Consider the following 23323-nt stretch of genomic DNA (forward strand, 5'->3'; position numbering starts at 1 on the left):
ACATTCTAACAAATTAACTTCTATTATCCTGTACATAACTATCATTTTTTCTTCTTTAGGGACTTTAATGCAATTTTTAATATATTTTTCATTAAATTAGAATTTCGATTATGCTGTAAAATTGTGATAGCAGCTAAACAGTTAAGCGATAACACTAATGCAAGGAAACATATTACAGATAATGTCGGTGTTGTCGTCTATTCTATCAGTTTCTATTAGACGGCGAAGTCATGCCTTATCATCGATTCCATAACGATTATCGATACGTTCTCGTAGAGGATTGCACTTGAGTTCTATTGACATGAAGTCATGAGGGAGATATAATAGATAATTGCTCGCGTAAATTTAATAATCCTTGGAAGATAATATTTCCCATCATTTTTATTTCTCATTACTTCTCTTTTATTAGTTTATTATTTTCCTACCTTTCTTGGATGTGCGGAACGAGTCGTCTTTAGGCACATATTGTATATCGTAAACCAATGTCGTATTTGCCAGAAGAGTCTTATCCTTGTTGATCTTGTAAATGGCATACTTGAACGCCAACTCCGATGGGCTATCCTTTTGATCCTCGGTAAAAATCGCTCCTGCAACAATTTGAATAAATGTTTTCTTTAAACACGGTAAAGTCTTTTATCTCATATTCGGGATCCTATAATATTACAGTAGCTATGAATTATTAATATTATATATATATATATATATATTTACCATTTAAATAACTGCGCCGTAATTATTTTTTAAAAACGCAATAACGATATGTAATATACAGATTCATTACTTTATCAAAAGTACATAAAAATATGACGAAATAGAAACTGTTGAAACTTTGAAATACGCGCTTTTGATCAAAAGTAAATATATATTTAGCATTTAATTAATTACATATATAATTTATTAATTTTATTTAATTAAAATTCATTCACAGTAGAAAATAACATAAAAAGGAATCAAAATTGATCAAAGCTATTCTGTTCGTGAGTATAATTTTGTTACAAAGAGACATTTATCTCGTGACTCTTAATAGACGAATAGCAAATTTCAGCACATTCGTTAATTGCACGTTCATTTTGCCGGTGATAGAAAGTACGGAATTTTATTTCAGAATTACATTATACACTCTTGAATTGAGAGTGGACTTTTCCCGGGGGAGGAAACGCGTCCGTGTCAGAAGCAGGATAGAGTTAGTAACACGAATCCGAAAAGAAAATTTCGCTTCGCTAAAAGAAACTGAATTCATTGAAAGTTATAACCGAGTTCGTGAACTTGCAATAACGATCTCGTCCGTATCTGTCATACATATCTACATACATATACAACGTTAAGGTACCGCGCGATTCTCTCCTAAATTTAATTAATGACTTCACCACGGACGCAGCTCACTTCGAACGCGAGTTTTAATTAAATTCGAATAATTACCACGGCCAAAACCGCGCTCACGATATCAGAAAGTACTTCGGCGAAAACTACTTCTCGTAAATTAAACGTTGAATTTGCGTCAGAAATAATCAACATTAAGAATTATATTTTTTGTCACATAGTTAATAAAATCATTTTATCACTTACAATTATTATAAAATCACTTCACGTATTTAATAAAAATTGATTGGAAAAAATTGATAATTAAGTTGAAGGGTAATAAGATAATTGATGAAATTATTCTGTTAATTAATTCGCCAAATGACATATTTACCTTGTAAATATTACATTTCCTCTCAACTTTAATAGTATATCTTTCAGAGGAAGATTGAAAAAACATCGGTCCTAATAGGGTGATGTAATTAGGAAACTAAATAAGATCTCATTAGCGAGCGAATGAAAAATATTTATAATTATTATGCATCATTATCCAGCAATTTGCTATCAGCAATCATGCTCGTTTTATATTCATTTTAGAAAAATCGCAGCAATTAACATCGAACAAGTATAACGATTAAATATTCATTAAATTTTTATTTGCATTGATGCATTTAAAGTGTAAATATCGGTTTCGCTGTCACTGAAAACTTTTAAAATATAAAACATAAAATATAAAACTTTGAAAATATATAAGGAATAAAACGGAACAATAATACACATAATTGACAACTCTGTAATTCATCGTTCTTCATTATCGCTCATTAAGAAATTTCGGCGACGTAAATCTTTGCCCATTTAAAAACAGCTTAAACGAAAGCACTTTGTCGTTCGAAAATTACTTAATGTAAACGCGTTATGTCGATTTGCTATTCTTGCGCGGCCATATTCATAATTATAATAATTAACTTTATACTTTTAAACCTTCCTCGAATTGGTCGAATAAAACGCTTTTCAAAAAAATGATACATTTTTCCACATCAGCTTTATTGCGACTAATCTATCTTGAAATAATCCGACCGTTAATCCCCTGAAGCGCTCTTCGCTAGGTAACTTCAATTTCCCGACTTTATCTTGCAGCACGTGACTGCTGCAGCGTTTGAGTTTTTATACGAGTAGTCATTTCTTCTTTTATAAAAAAGACGGACTTTTTTATGAAAGGGGTCAGACACTTAATTATTTTGAGTTGAAATATTTCTAATATACTTGTGTGCTTTCGATATTAAAAGTACCATACACATTGCTTGTAATAATTTAGATTGCAGTAAATATTCGATCGTAATATATTACTCATTTATAAATACAAGAAATAAAAAAATAAGATTTTAATAAAATTAAAGTTAGTCATATTTAAGTATATGATTATTAAATATAGTTTAAATATATAAATGACTTATAAAAAATACAAAGTATATTTATAGTAGAAACTTATATTATACGGTAACATAACTGTATATAATATAATTATTACGATTAGAAATGCCATTTGTTTGTGTTACAAAAGTTTTTATAATTATCTTATCTCATCAAAATAATTATTAATTAAAATAAAATTTTTTAGCTATTCTAAATCCTTATTTAATTATCAGAATACTATACTAATATGAAAATGTTACATTTAATCATAATTCGTTTATAGACATGCAAATTTATCTTCGTCACGCTCGGAATTTCTAAGATAAAACCCTTCTATCAGTGAATCAATCTCCGTCATTCACCTGGAAAAAAGTCAGTGATAATTACATAAAATCAATTATCTTTTTTTAAACGACATCGTTGGTATGAATTATTTTATGTGAATATTTAAACGCGAATGTTTGTAATTCTTGAAGATTTATTTTGTTCCAGATATATACAGAGTGGAATTATTTCACAGTTTTTATAGTATTATGTTAGAAACATCGGTTAAATTTTTATTCTTTGGTTCAACACTTTAATTGATTAATCTGATTTTTATTAAAATTTTTATATTGCATTATTTATAAAATTTTGCATTCCTTACATAGTTTTTAATCATACATAATAGTTGTTTAATAAATTTTCTGTTTTCTCTCTTTTTCTCTCACACACTCACTTTTATATTAAGCGTTTCATTAGACAATTGCACTGATATTGCTTTAATAATATTTGACAGAAGCTTATACTGTACTTAACACGTAGCTATGCGACGGACATTAACGTGACTATAACTAAGTTCAACCGCATTACAGCAATTGTGCATGCTCTACAACAGAGTTGCATTGTTCTCTCGAGTGCCGTGAAATAGAAGGGATAGACTAGATGTTTTAATGATTATGCCATTACAGTTAGCAACGATCAACATGAATGACTCTCTTAAGCATCATCTTTTTTTATCTCTTCTTTTCTCTTATACATTTTTCTCTCGTATGTCATGTCAATTCACTGCTCAAATTCGTATGTGAATCAGGAATAGCTATATATTTAGATTTTTATAAATCGGTAAAAGATTTTTATAGATAAATTTTGTTTTGTGGAATTTGACATGTACAAAGAATCATTTTCTTTTTTGTAAAGATTCTTTTCATTTAGTTAAATGCATTTTCAAGTATTGTGATCCACAAATGTTGTAATAAACGCATAAAATATTTATTTTTATATCTAGAAAATTACACGATGCAATAAATATTGTTATTAATTTACGTCTATATCTGCAAAGTAATTTATTAAAATTATACATCAGAGTTTCATACATATTGGACAAAGTTTGAATATTATAACAAATAATATTTCTGGAAGTAATAATGAATAAGTATCAAGTATATGTAATATTTAACATAATATAATGAAAATTATTGAGTGAATCAATGTTTCTCTACCATCGGCAATTTTCTAAATAATTATAGCTTGCAATATTCAGCAGATTATAAAAACTACAAATTCAATTAAATAAGATGTAAACATTTTAAGCAAAAGTTTATTTATTTATTTTTTATTTTATTTATAGTTATCTTTATTTCTCCGAGAAATCATTTGCGTGATATCATATATTTTATAAAAACTTTTATATTCGCGTACTTTCTAAATTGTTGTCTACGAGTCACAGTGAAGTCTCTCCTCAGGGACGTATAAGCTAACTTTTATTAAAATGGATCGCGTTTCCGATTTGAGAAAAATCGGGGAAAGCTTAAATATGCTATTCGTATTTATTTCAATGCTCATTGAAAGAATAATAAGTCTGCGGAGATCATTGATGTTAAATTAATAAATTCTATAGTTTCCAAAAGCAAGAAATAGTCAGAAGAGTAAAGTAAAAATCAAAAATTAAAATGAAAAATATTCAGAGAATTATAATATTAATATTAATATTTCTCTAAATAATAGGTTTTTATTTTTTTATATATCATTACAATATATATTTTCATAGTAAACATATGATTCGGTAGACAATAAAAGGCGCCTACTAATTGATTAACTGACTGACTTATGCGTTAACAAGGCTTCGAACAAAGCTATATATAGATTGCACATTCTATTAAATAGTTTTCATAATATTCTTTATATATTCTTTCATAAGAAAAAAACTTTTAGTAATATGAGTATTTATTTGATATGAAAACTAATTTTTTAAAGTAAGTATTAATCTTATAAATGAAATAATGCATAAATAATTCATCAAACGATATGATTTTGAAAGTTTCATATGTTGAAAAAATTTTTTTAAAATTTTTGTACTATATATACTATATACACAGAAAAATATCAATAGCGTATTTCAAAGAGCAAATACAATTTTGTATTTGCTGCGTATCAATCGACATTGTTTTCGGTTCTCTGATATAACAGATTATTCTATTGGATTTTCCCAGTTATTTGCGCAACTGTGGTACTTTGAATAGATGCTGCGTGTATTTGCTAATAAATTTCTCTGTAATATTTCACGAAAGCGCGGTACACTGAATAAATTACTGAAAAAAAAACCGAACGTAAAGCGCGGAGGGAACAGTTGTATTTTCAAAACTGCAGAGAATGCTCATTAACATTCAGGTTTTGAATGATATTATCGGTATGTTGATTATTCTTGTTAGTTAATATCGGATTTGAGAAAGAGCCGCGTGCGATTATATCATATCGTCATTAATAATTATTTCATTTAATACACGGCTAAATTGTACATTGAATAAACGCCCTCAGTTAAGATTTTAACAAACTTTTTATTAAATTTATTGGCATTGAATATTCATTACACGCGCTACTGATACGAATATGTCGCTGTAGATTGAATATAGATAAAATGATCGAAATAATTAAATAAAAAATAATCAAGATAAAACCGAAATTTCACTTACATATTCTACGCTTTAATAGTGAAACAATTGAGGGGCGGATAAAATAATGTAATAATCTTGACAGCGCATACAACACATAATTACTCATTATTTATTTTTATAAATAAAATGTATTAATATAAAATTCGTTCAACATTAATTACTTAAGAAGATATTATTCATAATTTTAGAAGATTTTATTCATATCTTATTATTTAAACTTTCGACAATCTAGCATATTTATGCATATATAAAACGATTAATTAATTAAATGATATTTGTTCATATTTTGCTTGCTTGAAATGTTTTTTCATTTTTTCCAATAAAGTAAAAAAAATAAAAAAGATATATTGAAAATCCCAAAATCCATTTTCCGCGGTTGACAATAGATGTGGCAAAGTAGAAGCAGTTAACATTGTTGTGGACGTGGTAAGATCCGCTCGATAAACTTGGCAGGACTGCAGTTGATATATATGTAATTAGTCGCGCAAGTTGTCGCGAACATTCTGGAAATTTCTATGAACATCGAGCCAAGATTAATATAATATAATTTTATACTAATGAAGCCCTCAACAATTCTATGATGTAACTAGCGAGCTCTGCTATAAGCGATTTATTTCGCTCGTGTTAGTTTAACAGAAATAATTATGATAATATCTATATTTGATTCTCCCTCGCTCTCTTTCTTTCGTGCTCGCGCAGTTTATATTTAAATAAAATTATTTATTCAAATAGAACATAATTTTCTTCGATCATTTTCAAGTATAGCTCTTCCACTATCCACTACTATCGACATGCAAATATTTTTTAATAGAAATTTCAATTTTTTTAGATGCTGATATTAAAGAGAATTTTTTGATGTTTTTATAATTATATTAATTATTGCTGTGTTGCTTTTATAGTTATGTTAACGTTTTAAATTTTTTTAAAAATAAAATATTTGATAAAATAATATATTTTATTTCACACACATATTTAAAGCGAAATATCTTTAAAAATTACTTAAAAATTTTAAAAACATTTATAGAAAAAACTGAATACTATTCAGAAGGGAAGGAATAGTCAACCAATATATATATATAATCAATTAAATATTTAATAATAAAATAATAAATAAAAATAAACTTTTAAGTTAGGTGATAAAAACTTCCTTATATGTTTTCGTTGAAATAGTGCGCTTTTAGTAAAAATTATTTATCTCTCGCTGCAGTAAACAAGTTAAATAAATTCTAATCTGGAGAAGTGAAGACATTTTTTACGCTCACCTTGTTAAGGAGCTATTCTCGTTTCCATTTAATTATTATAAGTTTATACGATTTTCGCTTTTCCAATGAAGTTTCTTGGAAGTTGACGTTACAGATTCACTCATCGGTAATTTTGCCTACGCTATTATCTTTCGTTATCGCTGTTCATTGATCCGGCGCAGCAAACTTTGTAAACTTTGGACAACTGTCTGCGCCCACGTCGATCAGGCAAATCGGCACTCAGAGGAGGTGACTTCGTCCTTTCGCCCGCTTCCGATAGCGGGCCGGTTCTAGCTGCTGAGGGTGATACGCGCTTCTCGGTAACATAGTCGGGTACTTGATTAAATTTGTTTGCTCAACATCTCTCTTAGCGTGCATTCCATTCGTGGGCGGAACGCGTGTCGAACCGGGTATTAAAGCAGACAGCAACGATTTCACAACAACAATAGACACTTTGATTACTTATGCGTTCTTGAATCGTCTTTATATGTAAAAGTAAGTATATATAATAAGATTATATGTAAAAGTAAGTATATATAATAAGATTTGCAGAAAATGTGTGTAAGAAACTAGATAAAAGAATGCAATTAATATTATTAATTTTAAGAATTTATCTTAACAATCTGTAGTATAATAGAAATATTATTAAAAATATCAATAAAACTAAAACATATATTATATTTATGTTGATAGAAAAAAGTTGAAGAAAAAAATGTTGAAAAAAAAACGATATTGATTAACTATTTATTCTGTTTCTATTAAAAATATAATATTCAGCTTTTTTTCTATAAATATTCTATTTTTTTCTAAACATTTTTAAACAGTATAATATTTTTAAAAAATGTCTTTATATATAGGATAATAAAAATGGTGATATAGATAATATATGTCGGAATTCTCCTTCAATACAATTGGTAGCGTAATGAAATATTTGTGTATTTTAAATACTGTTTATAACTTTATAACTTTTTGCATCTATTTATTGAAGCTATTCATACTTGAAGTTCACACACATAAGCATGAAGGTTCTTTAATTCGAATCTTCTTTTTTCGTAACCTTTTTCAAGATAGCAAGAAATCTCGAAGGTGTCTGTAATGAATAATATTTATAGACTCATTTTTATAAAAGTAAGTCTTAACGAACTAAATTCGTTTTGGGATTTCTCCAATAGCATTGAAATTTTAATGCAGAGGAAAGATATTTTTTACAATTTTTTTATCCTTCAGATGGACTGTTCTCGTTTTTATCAAAATAAAATATTAAATTTTTCTATTAAATTCAAAATATTAAAAAATAGAAAAATACATATTAATAAGATTAAATTTGTGTCTGTATGCAGTTATATTCTTGAAGAGAATTAAATAGCTACCTATAATATTGTTGATAAATTTATCGATATTTTTTCCCGGTTCTATTTATTTTTTCGTCAACGGGAATATTCTAGTGCTACTTCTAACATAATATAGCTTTAACGAAGATGTACTTCTTCGTTAAGCTGATAACACGCTCGGTCTGAATAAGTCGAATCAATAATAAATTGTGCAGAAGCGGCGGAACAGTCAACGATAAATCAGCATGAAAATTGTGTTTTAAAATTCTGCCTCCTCAGATATACGAAGCACATGCAATTTTTATCGAAAAAGCGTTAAAACATTTTTAACATGTTAGTAAAAAAATCCATTTAATTTACAACTTACAAACTGGTTGATTTAATAATAATAAACTGGTGATTTAATAATAATAAATTTTTATCTTATTTATTTTATTTTTTATTTTTGTATATTTTATTTTTCGAAATATTTTTATTTAATATAATATATATATTAAAATTTTTTTATTTAAAAAAAATGAGTGGAATACACAAGAAGATTGTACGATTACTAATTCGTAATCTTGTAAATTAAAAGAATATGAAACGTCTTTGGCGATCCATCACTGTTCCAAACCGGTACGAAATGCATTTATCAACGTTCCGTTGCCGGAGATGAAGCTCAGGGAAGATTTCCTCTTCACAAGTTCCGGTAGCCGTATGCGTTCGAACGAACACGTAATCGCAATTGACTTTGAGCGATTTTGATCCTGAACGCGCGGATTTATTGTTAAGTTCCATTTTAAACAGAAAAAAACTGCTGATCAAACAAGACATTAACTCAAAATTTTATTATTGCTATCTAGCAATATATATGTCATAGTATCAAGTAAAGTAAAAAAATAAAATTAATCATTATATCATATAAATTCCAGCTTTTAATATAAGAAAATCTTAACATTTTTATATATTTTTTTAACCTAAAATGTCAAATAATAGCGCTCGATTCGCAATTCCCGAAAGCCACGTTAAACAAATCGCGGCTTTATTTATTCTCAATTATTTAGTTTGGCAGAATAAAGAGCGGCCCCGGATTAAATATCGACTGTTCAAGCGAGACAATACCTTGAGCATCGAAAATGGCCCTCGCTGTATCCAGGAAAATAATTCTCCGTGAGAGAAGAGAGAGAGAGAACCTTGTATACCAGGACTTGAATTATCGCAGTCCCGACGTAACGCCCAGGGGAAATATGGGACACAACCGGAACCGATAATGCGCATCCGGTATAAACGCGAGCAGATACCCGTGTCGTTTCGTATCGGCGCGACGCTCGTTCGCGTATGCACATTTATCGGTGGATCGACGAGTTATTGTTGGATGGATTAACAACTTATTACGTCATCACGTTGCGCACGATGCGAGCGGATACGATCTACTATCAGTTACCGTTGATACGATTTAAGCTTGCTTTAAACGACGCGTTAAAATCTAAAAGATCGAATCATTTGACTCGAAATTGTAATAATAATAATCGAAATTGAACGATCGCTGCATATTTTATGTATGAAATAAGTTTTTCGACCATTTTTATGCGTTGTATGGAACAGAAATAAATAGTCGCGATCGAAGAAGACATCGGGTGACATCAGAAACTCGACGATAATCACGGGAAATCGTGCGCTAATTAGTGCGCGCGATTACTAGCGCGCGCCGGAAAATTGTCAGATCTCGCGTGACTAATGAGCGACTAAGTAGCCCAAGATGATCTCGCGAATGCGGAACTAAACTCGGTAAACGCGCGAAGGTAGAACGAAGCGGCGTACCGGCGTAGCCGATAAGAAGTTCTCTCCTCTGCGTTAAACTTGTTAGTCTCCGTTTTCTCGCCGAGCAATCTCGCGATTCCCGCCCGTTGCACAGGATTATCTACGCCGAGGCGAAACCGCCTACGAGGTTAATTATTCGCATTTACGACGGTTTATTAACGCTTTAACACGATAAGATTCCATTGGCCGATTTCTTTTTATTTTTCAACCGATTTTTATCCTTAAATGGAGCAGAAGAAACAAAAAGCACAAATGTATCAAAACAATTGATAAATATATTGAAAGTACAATTAAAAATGATAATTTATAATTTTAAAAAATAATTACAATTATTTACAATTATTTATTAAATGCCAAATTATAGTATTATTTCTACTGCACATCTAACGCGGTAAATTAAAAGATTAATTTAATGAATTGCCGACCACATGAAGGAATCGACGGGATAAATCCGTTTGGCTTACAAGCTTTGAGGAATCTCTCGATCCAAGTTTAAGAAACATTTATCGAGAGTTTAAACCGAATTTATAATCTTTATTGCGACACGTGCGAAGGGACGATTGGACTCACTCTCCGGTCGTTACGCTTATAAAAAGGTAACGTGGAATCCTCAGCGATTAGCATCCGCTTAGTGAATGTAAGAACGCTATTTTCAACTGCAATTAACGGTCCGCGAGTTTGCGGAACCAAGTCCGCGCACGAGCGCTGACAAATTAATACATTTTCTCAAGTTTTCAATGGCGCTTCTCGTGGAACCGAGGTGAAAAAAGTCCTGGGAACTCTCCGTGCCACCTTTGTTCCCAGCACGCCAAGCTCTTCGGAGCAACTTCAATAATTGCGATGCTAACTTATCGTTGTCTTTAATTCGACTGTCTTCCTCCTCGACTTCCTCGACGATCCGCAGGCGAGATTCCGTTCGCGAAACTTTCTCATTCCTTGATTACGCGCTCTTTCTCTCTCTCTCTCTCTCTCGTTCCCTCTACTCTGTGTTTTTGCGCGCGTGCAGTTTGCGCGGTAGAAGCAAAGTGTCTCCAAATAGAACACAAGCGCCTGTTCGCGGGGATATAATTATTTGTTTGTCCGCAAAGTCACGTTGACGTTACATCTCGTTGTGACTGTTACTGTATACACCACACCACAGCGAAGTTATATTACACTTCGCGAATTTCGTTAATCTCTTACGCCTACGACGCGGAGTAGTTTCCGTAGAATCGTAATTAAAACTTCTCCCGTCGCGTTTGAGGTAACATTCTTTTTAGAATTATTTTCAGGTGTTCAATTATATAGCAGAAGTGCATATATATATTTACATTTATATTTCTTAGAAAATATATATATCTTAATACATGTATTGTTTTTCTTTCGGCACTTGAAAGAGAAGCTCTTTTCACGCTACATCGAACATCGATATTTAAATGATTTATCCTTTAAATAAAATGTATACAAAAAAACACATCCGATGACAAAGTAAATGGCCATCTAAGTCTCTATCCCGGCGCGATTTATGGTACGTTTGTCGTCCGTTCGGCCTGGCAATCGCGTCTGGGCGATGACCGATAAAAATGTCCATTTGGAAGCTCGTGAGAGCGTTTCATCCGACATTTGCGTCGAATAAGAATCGCCGATGATGTATGCCCCGCTTAAAGCAGTCGTACGTATCGGCTTCACGTAAACCGGGGGTGGATGCGAGGGATCTCGCATCACATATACCGTGCGGCGAAAGTACCGCAATATTGGCGCGGGGCGAGGGAGGCGGTCAGCCTCCTCCGCATCCGCCGAGATTTATTCGCGAAATTGTGAATCTGGTTCCGCGAGGATGCTCCCGTGGATAATGGTATGCATGTATCACACGCATACGCCGGTATCTGCTGAAACTTTTACGACGTGCAATACGTTCATCTTTTATAAGGGCATCTTCGTATTCCCGGCTGGATGTTCCTTATTTCATGCCACGCGATTTCAATCGCTTGCCGCGTGGTAATCTAACGCGATCTCTGCAAACATCTCGGTGGCGATCCCGCTGGGAATGCGCGGTTCATACTCAAAAGGAATATTTTGTTGATGTAGTAGACTTTTAGATATCGCAACAAGGATTTATCTGCTAGAATATTGTTTGTGTGTTAAATTTATAGCGGAAAATATTTCAATATTTTCTAAATTTAAATTCCATTGTCAAATATTAATCGTTGCATTGGATAAATACGAATTTTAATAGAAGATGTTTGTAAGAAACGATTTTTCTGTACATATATCACAGTTAAACTTTATAACAAGTAGTCTTAACATGAATGAAACAGGCGCCACAGAAAAACTTTCTTTCTAAATTTCACCAACAGTTCGGATATAAATTCTGTCTCCGTCACTTAGATTGATTAAGTGCGAAACATATGCGGTATCACATTATTTATCTATCTAATTTAATTTTTCATATAATTGTTGCTGTAATTGCGACATCATTTTTTTGAATGATTAAAATTCATCATCCAAATTTCAAACTTAACCCCGTATCGAGGATAAACCCGAGTAATTCTCGTTGTATCGAAATTTCATTCGGCAATTCTACGAGAACAAAGCGTAAACGCGTCATACAATACAGTCGGAATAAGGGCTATTCCAGCGAAAGAGAGGGAAAGAGAGAGAGATAGAGGGATGGAGAGAACAGTCCAGTTTCCCAGAGGCTCGATAATAGTAATGATCATTTTCGCCATCGTATTGCCGCAAAGTGGTATTTGCACGACACGCTTTAGCCGGTCAAATACACTAGTACAGTTCCACCAGCTTTGTGCATCGCGTTGCCTGCGCACGCCTTTAGTTACATTCTTATCTTCTGTGTCACACACGGTTCGTTTCTACCCCTAAACGCGTCGTTACGAAAACGCCGGTCGTTTTGGCTCGCCCTCACGTCGCTGCTCGCTCTCATACTTATGTTCTGCTATAAAGGTTCTCTCCCGAGTTAGACGCTCCTTTTCGTCTTCTCTCCGACATGTTTATCGCAAAAAGATGTTTGCGCCTCGCTCATAGAAAAGCGTAATTATTATTATAACTCCGTTATAGTCGATTTATATTCTTTTCGTATTCTCATTCTGTGCGAAAGAATCAAGACGTGCTGAGGAATTTCAAATAATTAAGAGATTCGCTGTCATTTCCTTCAAATTTTTGTATGCAAACCGCACTCGCTTCTGTGACGGACAAACGGTAGAAATAATTATCTCTTTCTTGACTTTTAATTGTTTTAAAATGTTTTACTCTCTTACAGTATTCAATTCCTATAGAATTAAATCCTAGCATTAAATCTTTCTGTATTGTAGCGACATTATACTTTTTAAGCACTCTCTTCTTTCTTTTCTTTCTTTGTGTTTCTTTATTGTATATATACTATATACATATAATTATTTTGCCTAATGTACAATTTTTACACGCTTCCTATGATATTTCATAAATATACACCGCATATACCCTTCGTTAATCGATGAGGTCGATGAACTCATGCCCTTTTCTTTTTCGCACGATGTAACGCTACAAAAAGGGCAGCAAAAAAATAGATAAAAGGATATTCTTTTCATCGATAATCGAGAATTAATGTTCAGGAAACCATATACACAGGGGTTCGATGTTATTCACTTTCCTTTAACTTTTTAATACGTTTAAAATACGTAGCATTATCATCGATTCTGTCTTGTGTCACGAGACATATTATCACTCTATATTTCTCTATATTTCATTTCAGTGATGTATCTTTATCGAAAGTTAGAAGGGCAAAGAATAATTCTGAGCTATAAAATGCACGATAGTCAAGTCTGCGTAGAATGTTATAAGCTGTTTTCTTAGAAAGTGTTAGGGATCGAGAATTCTTTTTTGACATCTTAAAGTTTGTTGAAGATGAAGGGAAGCTATTTATAAGACAAATGGGACACCGCTGTCAAAACCTTTAAGTGAACAGTGGGGAGACTTCTCTCAATTTTTTTCACAAACAGATTTTCCTTTATACATTCAATACGTGTATAAAAGTACGTACAATACGTAAAGTGCATTAAACATTATGGGTGACAATATATTATGCTTTATAATGCATTATGGCCTCCCGTACGTAAATGTGTATCTGCAAAGAGCGCTTTTCTTCGCCCATGGCGCAAGTCTTTGTGCGTTTTTGCATGCTTTGGTTTTTGCTGCCAACCTCCAACGTTGGTGTAGATGCTCATTGATATGGATCGATCGTCGTGCTGTAAAATGTTATCAGGCAACGGCAGACGAGATAAAGAGACGTATCGGTGCATACGACACACACACATAACACACACACACATAACACATACATACATAGACGAACGCGGTGCAAACTCGAAATAAGACAAAGGCGGAGAGAAGCCGCAGCTGTGTAGGTATATAAAATACATTTTATCGGCTTTCATCGTCCCGCCCGTTCTCTCTTTTGGAATTCATACCTGCATTCCCCCGGATTTCCTCGATGTTTCCTTCCTTCCGCATCCGTGACGCCAAGAAACTCAAATTTCCGTTTACCTTCTCTTGCCACGCTTCAGGATCCTTTGCGTTTGAAGAATCTCCCTCGTACACCACGCGCGCGTGCCTCTCATATCTGACATGTGGCACGTGAAGGAGCCACGTATTTTCAACGCGCCTTCCCCTCCGTTTGGGTCAGATTATTGCAAAAGTTCAATCGGTAAGAATTTGTGAACTCGAAAATTTTTAGAATCCAAAATATTGCAAACGTGAAATATTGTAAAAACTCATGGATCCGGAAGTTTTTAAGGATTATATGAATCCATCACATGAATACATAGAAAGAATCCTAAAAATGCAGAAATTAATATGAGAACTAAAACAAAAAATAACGATTTATACGTAAAAACAACTGCATCTTGCATTTATTATAAAGTTGGGCAAAATAATATTTAAAATATAAAATATAATATTTAATTTAATATATGCCTATATATATATATATGTATGTCTGTATATGTATGTGTATATATTTTATTTAAAATCTTATAATATTTTAGTTTTTTTTTATAAAAAGTCTGTTTAAGTATGTTTTTTTTAAATTAAAGATATCAAATAATTAATTATAAAATAATTATTTCTATATATAATTATACATAGTAATTACATTTGAATATTATTTTTATGAATTATTGTCTTTATTTATATTCTATTAAACCATGTTAATTTTTTAATTTTTAATTATATTTTAACATTAAATAATAATTCCTTCTGTAATAAATATGCGTATTTATTTCTTATTGTTTCTCTAATTGTTTCTATTACAAAATAATATTTGAAATAATACCAAAAATAATATTCAACTGATATTAAAAATATTATTTTAAATAAGAATTTTAGTGCAACAATTCTTTTAAAATTATTACTTCAATTAATAGTTATAATTTTTTTTAAATGTAATCTTTTTTTACGTTTAAAACGCATCATTTTCCTGTGTATTTGTACCTAGTATTATTACAGTGAAAATAATATTTATAAATAACATTTTATATTAAAATTTAGTTAATTATTTTCAATACTTTGTATTTAATTATCAAAGTAATTAATTGAGAATGATTTAATAATGTGACATAACTAAAATACGTGTAAAATTTTACAAAAAATGAAAACATTGTCACTCTTTTTCGTTCATATTATGTTACGTATTTATATTTCACATAAATATTCTTTCCCTCCCAAAGAACAACCGGGATTTTGCGTCACTATATCGAAATTTCCGATGAGAAATGTAAAGTGCAAACCCATAGCGAGAGTCGAAATATTTACAGAGCATTTTCGGTAGAGATATAACATGTTGCAAGTTGCGCGCGCATATGCAACAGAATGGAAAACACTGAAATCTCATAAATTTCACAAATGATGAAATGTTTTGTTTTGGAGAAGCATAAAACAAAATTCTCGTATGACTATTCTAGTCAAAATAGCTCTGCCCCTTTTATATGTATACGTGATTGAGATATGTAGATTCGATGATAGATTATCGAAGAGATTGATTGAAAAATAAGAAGTTAAAAGTGTGAAATAAATTTGCGAGAAATATAATACAATTGCTATAATTGATTTTAGTATATTTTAGCATCTCTATATGCGACTCAATTGCACGAGTATGAATTGCACAGGATGTAAAAATTGCTTTAAACCTTGTGTGTGTTGATCTGGAATATCTACTTTGCATCCATATTTCTCATTTCTTCGAATTCTTTCATTTTGTCTCTATCTGCAACTTAAGGCAAGATAAAATCGAAGAAACAAGAAGATACTAATCTATTGATTGCTACTGCTGAACTTGAAAAGATCTATCAAAAGTTGTCTTTCAATTTAAGACTAATGAGATTCGACCGAGAAAATTGACGAAATTTAAGCTCATTTGATAAGGAACAAAAGATAAAAAGAAAAAAATATTGTGATTTATAAATTGATTGATGTGGCCTTTTATTTCATTATATTAATCTTGTATGAATTATTTTTCATAAATAATATCTTATATGAATTAGCTTATGTGAAATATGAATATCTTATATGAATCTTAATGAATATTTTTTATTACACATTACGTAAAAAATAGGAAAGTTTTGGCTATCTAACAAAAATATGAAAATTATTTCATTTGTAGGAGATATATAATGATATAATGTCCACGTCCATCTATATTTTTATTGATATAAAAGAAGACCAATATCAAAACCAAAATTTGTGATAATTTATCGCATAAAGTCTGCCATTAATTACGACTGAGAATAGCGCCGAGAATGGCGCGTTCAATAATCGTGAGAGTGATTCAACTGCGTGTGTTCGGCATAGCATAACACGTTACCAATGTTAACGGCAATTATGCATAATTATGGTACACGTTAATTTGCATAATAATGCAGAGAGTTGCGTAATGAGTAGCATCTGTCTATTAAAAGTTGTTCAGTTTGATTTTCTACACGCGAATTTACATACAAACGTAACATGAGTTTCATTACGTTGCGAAATTTCGCGTTCGAATGAAGAGGACTCCTTTGATCAAGGAGGCTTTATCGTCGAAGAACTTTTTGTGCATATGAGGTAATACTCGTTTGTAAAAGTATACGAATAAAGTACATATATACGATTTGATAAATAAGCACATAGAAAACGTACCTATTACAAGCCTCTGTTATACCGCTTACTTTTTGTTTTAATGTTTTTCTAAATGATTTCAAAAATAATTTAATCAATGGAACTTTAATATTTTTATAATAAAAATAAAATATAAAATATTGGATAAAAATAAAATATAAAACAGTAAAAATATATATAAAACAATAAAATATAAAACAGCATATTTTACAAATCAATTTAAGTTACGTAAAATAGCTTAAAAATTAATTACTATTTGAAATACTTTTATTGTGTTAGATTCTTCTACCGACATATATTCAGAAAATATACAAGTGATACGATACAAATATTTCATATACATTCCATAGATAATCGACGTTATTACTGATTACGTGATATTATTTGTAACGATTAATTAATTGTTTTAATGAATATTTGTGAGAATTAAAAATATTTTTAATTACTTTGAAAATAAAGGGGTTAAATTTCTTTTGAAATATATCTCGCAAAACATTGTAGTAAAACTATGAAAAATATATAAATGGAAACAAGTTTTTATCGTATTACAATTTGTAGAATAAAAGAAAGCATAAAGTTTTCATTCTTGCAGTATTTTTTTTAAATTTCAACTGAAATCGGACTCGTAAATTCTTACACATATAATGGGTAGAATCGGGAATTGATTTAAAATATTTTTCAATATTTTTCATTCACAGATCATAACACATATTTTCGGATAAATAACAAGGGTGAGGAAAGAAAAAGAAAATAAAGATTTAAAGCCTTATGTCGGACATATCAGGGAGATCGATACGAAAAAAGTTACGATGGCTGGGTGCTTTTCGCAGCTTCGATATATCGATTGAAGATGAGCCGTGTAAGACTCGTCGATAGGAAGTGGGAATCTGCCGAATCTTTCCCACGGGCGACGAGCAACGATCAGAGTACTTTCAACCGGAGTAAGTTAGACTTTTCGTACTTCAGCAGTCTTGCGAATACTCGCCGGCAGCGCGAAAGCATCAGGCGAATCGTAAGGATCGTTCTCTTTTCGCATGCGTGCGACTTTAAAAGGACACGAAATACGGACAGCTCTCGGGAATCCCCAGGCTTAGCATAATCGCGAGAATGGGGCACCATGTTCGCGCAATATTTCTTTTTTCTCTTTCTCTTTATATCTTTTTCTCTCTATTTCGAGGGCCAACTTTGCTACGATTTAACCTGACACGCATGGCGCATCTTTATTCCGGAAATTTAGAATTACATAGGCGACGATGACAACGACAACGATAACGACGACGACGATGACACACGTATGGCTCATATAACTCGCTCGTGCGGTCGATGGTGAAAGACGCAGTCACTCCAGAAGGACTTCCTAATGTTTTGGCCAATGTGAACTACGTGAGTTACATACGTGGACACGTGGTCTCCATTTATGAAATCGACCAATGGTCTTCGAGAAGTTTCAGTCCCAACTTTTTCTCGAGTTTATTACATTGATCATATTTTGCCGACGTGTTTATATTTTATATTCAAGCGTAATTATAAACATTTTATTTGTCCATTTAATATTTTCTCCATTTATTCTAATATCCAGAATAAATCGATGTTGATAAAAAGGTCGATAATAAAATTAAATTTTAATGAAAATTCCAATACAAAATCCCATGTTATTTGCGTTAAATAGAAATTAAATTTGATAATAACACGCCACGTGCGCGATAAAATCATTAAATATAAAATATTCGATCCATTCAACGTGCGCTTGCGTTTTATCATTCGATTAAGTTATGCATTTTCAATGTCCTTCTGTGGAAGCGCTTCGATGCATGATTTAATCCAGTCGATAGAAGCCTCACAATTCTTCATAAAAGGGACATTCGCAGCACGGAATGTTAAATCCAAGGAAGTAAATTGCTTTCAGCAATGCTCCCGATAATCAAACGATCAACTTGCAAAAAGAGAATTACATTTTATTTTCCTAAATTATACAGAAGATAAGGGAGGACATATGAGATACCTATTATATTTCAATGCATACTACATAATTAACATCCAGTAAGTTATAATCCAGTATTAATTTTTATCACGTCAAATTATTTTTGTTTACACAAATTATCGTTGTCAAAGAGAAATCCGTCATTTTCTATATTTGCCGACCTTGATCGTGCTATTTCACATTGAATCAATCGTTTCTCATGCTGTTGTAATTATGCCAAACGGATTGCTTATCGCATGTCCGACGCGACAGAAATCCTCCCGTTAATGAGACGTTCAAATAAGAAGCTTTAATTACACTCATTTACCTTCCTTAATGGCAAGCGGATATTCCCGGATTAAGCCCATGGTCGAGCGTTAATAAATATTATCATACTCACACGTGGGATTGCATGCATCTCCTGGTGCAGCACAAACCAACTGGTAGGATCAGCGAAGCCGAGGAAGCCTTTCATCGATGCGATTAGTTAAGTCGACGTCCACCTACATACATAAACTGCCGTTCCATGGTCGATGCTTTCGAAAGTGCGACTCGTATTTCCCCTGGCGCAACATGAGCGATTCGCTATTTTTTGCATCAAAATATTGTAACAGTAGTACGACGCACTATCGTGTTACTTTTGTCAATTTGATATTTTTTTCCGCTCGTAAGGTCAACAATTGAAAAATTAATATAATTGCGCCAACGCGTATGAGAATCATACTATAATCATTTATAATTAAATTGATTTAAATTAACCAATAAAAAATGTTATGCGATTAATTGGATTAATAATTTCGATAATATTAAAATGATAATACATAAGGTATTGACAGAGCGGTTGATTATATTGGTATCATTATTCACCGTAGAACATAATAAATTTTCTAAATTATAAATTGCATGTTTTTATACAAATTAAAAGAAGACTAAATAATCTCTCAAGAAGCGATAATATATATTAATTATTTTTGGTTAATTGCATTAATCATTTCTGCTGAATCGTTAATTTTTCAATAGTATACTTAATACATAAGTTTTACATATAGGTTATATAATATAGATTTTCTTATTTTGTTAAACTTCTTTTTGTTGCATAAAAATTGAATACTTTTGTTATAAAAGTTTGAATATTTTTTTATATACACTTGACATACGTCTTTAACATTTTCTTTGAATCTGCTTTTCAGCACATATGGCTTCTCTTTTGTAGCAATAAATTCACGCCGAGCAGAACGAGGAATAGCACGCAATGTGGTAGGAAAAAGCGAGATAGGTCGTTATCGTGTCCAGAGATTCGCTTCACCAAGCGAATAGCATGTGGAATAATGCATGAGGTGGAAACAAACGATCGAAGTCTGAACACGCGTTACGGAAGAGCACTCGCACAAGTGATCAAGTAGTCCATCAAACGTTTCAGCATGCAGTTAATCACGTTGATGTGTGCACTGTATTATACTTATGTTTGCTTTATGTTTAGTAGCTTGTGCTTTTAATACTTAACAATTCTAATAAATGAAACCGTGTGAGAGAGAAGAGAAAGTTTAATAATATTCGTTTACTCACATTTTACATATTTCGATAGTAAAATTTACATCTCAACGTTCTCCAAAAATACTATTGAGAGATGGACTTTTGGCCGTTCGTGATTATCTTCAGTATTCACTGGATGCGGGCACAAATATTTTTACAGGACTTTATTCAACAAGAAATGTTATTTTGTTTGTATGTTGCAGTATGGCGCATAGCTATAGATAACTTCCATAAACTTCAACAGACTTCGTCTGTTTTTCTACAGCAAACATTTAAGCACCTGTCTCCAACAGTTGCCGAGCGAATGCTAATTCACTCTAGTCGGGTCATCTTTTATCTAACGGTTATCTCTATGTTATATTTCCTCGATTACCTTTAATCAAACGTCTCTCCTCATTATGTAATCCAATTCCTCTGATTACATATGTATAAGTGTAGACATATAGGAAAAAATTGTTATATAAATAATATTTTCCTTTTGGTCAATTTACTCATTTTTTTAGCATACTTTGAATAATATTTTTCGGATATAATAATTAAAGAAATTTAAAAGATTTTAATTTTAATATAAAAATATATTTATAATATTTATTATTATAGAATATTATATTACACTTTACTTTTCTGTTATTAAAGTACGCATTGGGAAATCTTTGAAATCAGACATCTTACATGTCGAGATTTTCCCAAACGACCTGGCTTCGCGCGCGCACGTATCACAGTCCATTCGCACGCAAAGCCGTACAAGACGCGCAGAGTTACTCGGAGTAACTAGCGATACGAGACCGCATTCTCTCAAGAGTGCTCTCTCCGCAACGAATTCCGGCCGGCTTTAGACTCGGCAATGGTAACGTACGGATTCCCGTGTCCTTGTACGCGTCTTAGGAGTTTAAGCCGACGGAAACGATAGCGGAGGACCCTGCAACATGAGCACCTGTCAGTTGCAGTTCCGGGCGAATAGTACTTGAGGTGCATTCGAATTCCAGCTGCAGCTGCGAAGATGCTAAGTGGTAGGGTCGGATCGCCCCCTTACCAATTTGCGTCCTCAAGGACGTCCTCGTGCTTGTTGGATTGCGTTGTCGAGATTCAAGTCCACTTGGTCGCGTAAATGGATACAGGAGGTGAGAATGGATGCCCGGATCCGCGAGGTTAGTCGGATCAAATCGATTATGCTACCGCGTTCTAAGGCTGATTTCGGATTTTCTATCTCTCCGTATGGCGCCTATCATAAATCTATCCTTCTTTTTCTGGCGACTCTCGGTTACCTCATTTATCAACGACAACAATGATCTTTAATCGTCCACGCGTTTAGCTCTTTTTATCTCTCGTAATCAATTAGGCTTAGCTTTTTCTGCGCGTGAACGATCTACGGTTCCTTTGTTGACTAATCTGATTTTTTGCGAGAGACATATATTCGATTGATCGGACGCGAATAAATTTACTCAAATGCATTATTGATAGTTTGCAATCGCGAATAAATGTGATCGAATGAATTTCTAAAAGAATGGTTTATTATCAAACTATTAATAATTATATTATGTGAATGTAACACAATTGAGCTGAACAATCGATTCAAATTTAGCTAAACATATGGACATTGTTCTTTGCAGAATTTAAAATTTTATTGGGATCGTACAATCAAATTCTTTTTCCAATTTATTATTGTCTTTTAGAAAACATTTCCATTTTTACCGATATTTTATTCCATTCCATTCGACTATGCTTGTCCGATTTATTAGAAAATCTCAAAGGGCGACCGAAAACACTGGTCCGATAAACGTAATTGAATTCACTATTTCCGCTAGCTAGCGCATTGGCAACTCTACGAATTGGTAGCACGTTATTTTGTAAAGGCACAAAATGCAAACAAAAGAACCGGGAAATCGAATACGCATTCACTCACATATACTCTTGAGATTTGGATTTGATAGGCGGGATTTTCGATAAAACCCGAAAGTAAAATAATAGAATATAGAAAAGAGAGTAAAAAAAGGTATAGTATTTTTAACTCAACAATATATATTTCAAGAGATAGTTCATAAAAACTATCATGATTGAAAAAAATATAAAATTCAGTAGATTTTTGTAAATAAATCGTCTTTTTTTATGCTAAAAATTATTTTCTTCGTTGCAGTTTAAAGAGATTAAGCGTCTCTGATTAGATTATTAGTAGCTAACGAACAGTGATTTGATCTGAAACGTGATCTTTTTTACGACGGATAGTCCCCCGACGAAGAATTACATTATCGCGTTGTATTTTCAGCATCCATGCTCGAGAGCTTATTTCAGAGATGGATTTTCGGACACGTTCGTGGTTCGAGGAAGCTTTAATGCAATTTTGCCTCACCGCGATTGCGAGCTGGCTCGTTTCGTGGCTAAACGTTCTGCGTGTTCTCGCTGCTTTACTTACAATGTTAAGCGACGTTTATGTAAACTATGTTCACAGCAATATTTCGAGGATGTTTTATGAATCTTTAATCAAAAAGAATGCATTTGTTTTGTACATTATGTATCACTTATTTGATCGGAATTGATTACGTGTTCGCACATTATAAACATCTGTTAATAATATTTCCATTATTATACGATATTATTATACGATACTTTAACGTATTCTCAAAGAAAAAATTTGCCATTCTCTTCGGCTGATAAAACAAATTGTAATTATCAATTAAGTGTTAATAATTA

At 32.1% G+C, this 23323-nt stretch overlaps 1 protein-coding gene across 4 annotated transcripts in view; it reads right to left on the bottom strand.

Annotated features, from left to right (window-relative positions):
* The window catches only part of LOC145976753 (glutamate receptor ionotropic, kainate 2), a 149047-nt gene that overhangs the window by 65643 nt on the left and 60081 nt on the right, over positions 1–23323 (bottom strand). For all 4 annotated transcript variants that reach the window (XM_083108108.1, XM_083108111.1, XM_083108110.1 and 1 more), the window contains exon 3: positions 426–587. In XM_083108108.1, coding sequence (XP_082964234.1) covers positions 426–587 — 162 coding nt within the window. The remainder of the gene's footprint in view (positions 1–425; positions 588–23323) is intronic.

The sequence above is a fragment of the Camponotus vicinus genome, unplaced genomic scaffold (assembly GCF_025532165.1).
Source record: "Camponotus vicinus isolate PSW18456_S1 unplaced genomic scaffold, iyCamVici1.0 SCAF_9, whole genome shotgun sequence".
Lineage (NCBI taxonomy): Eukaryota > Metazoa > Arthropoda > Insecta > Hymenoptera > Formicidae > Camponotus > Camponotus vicinus.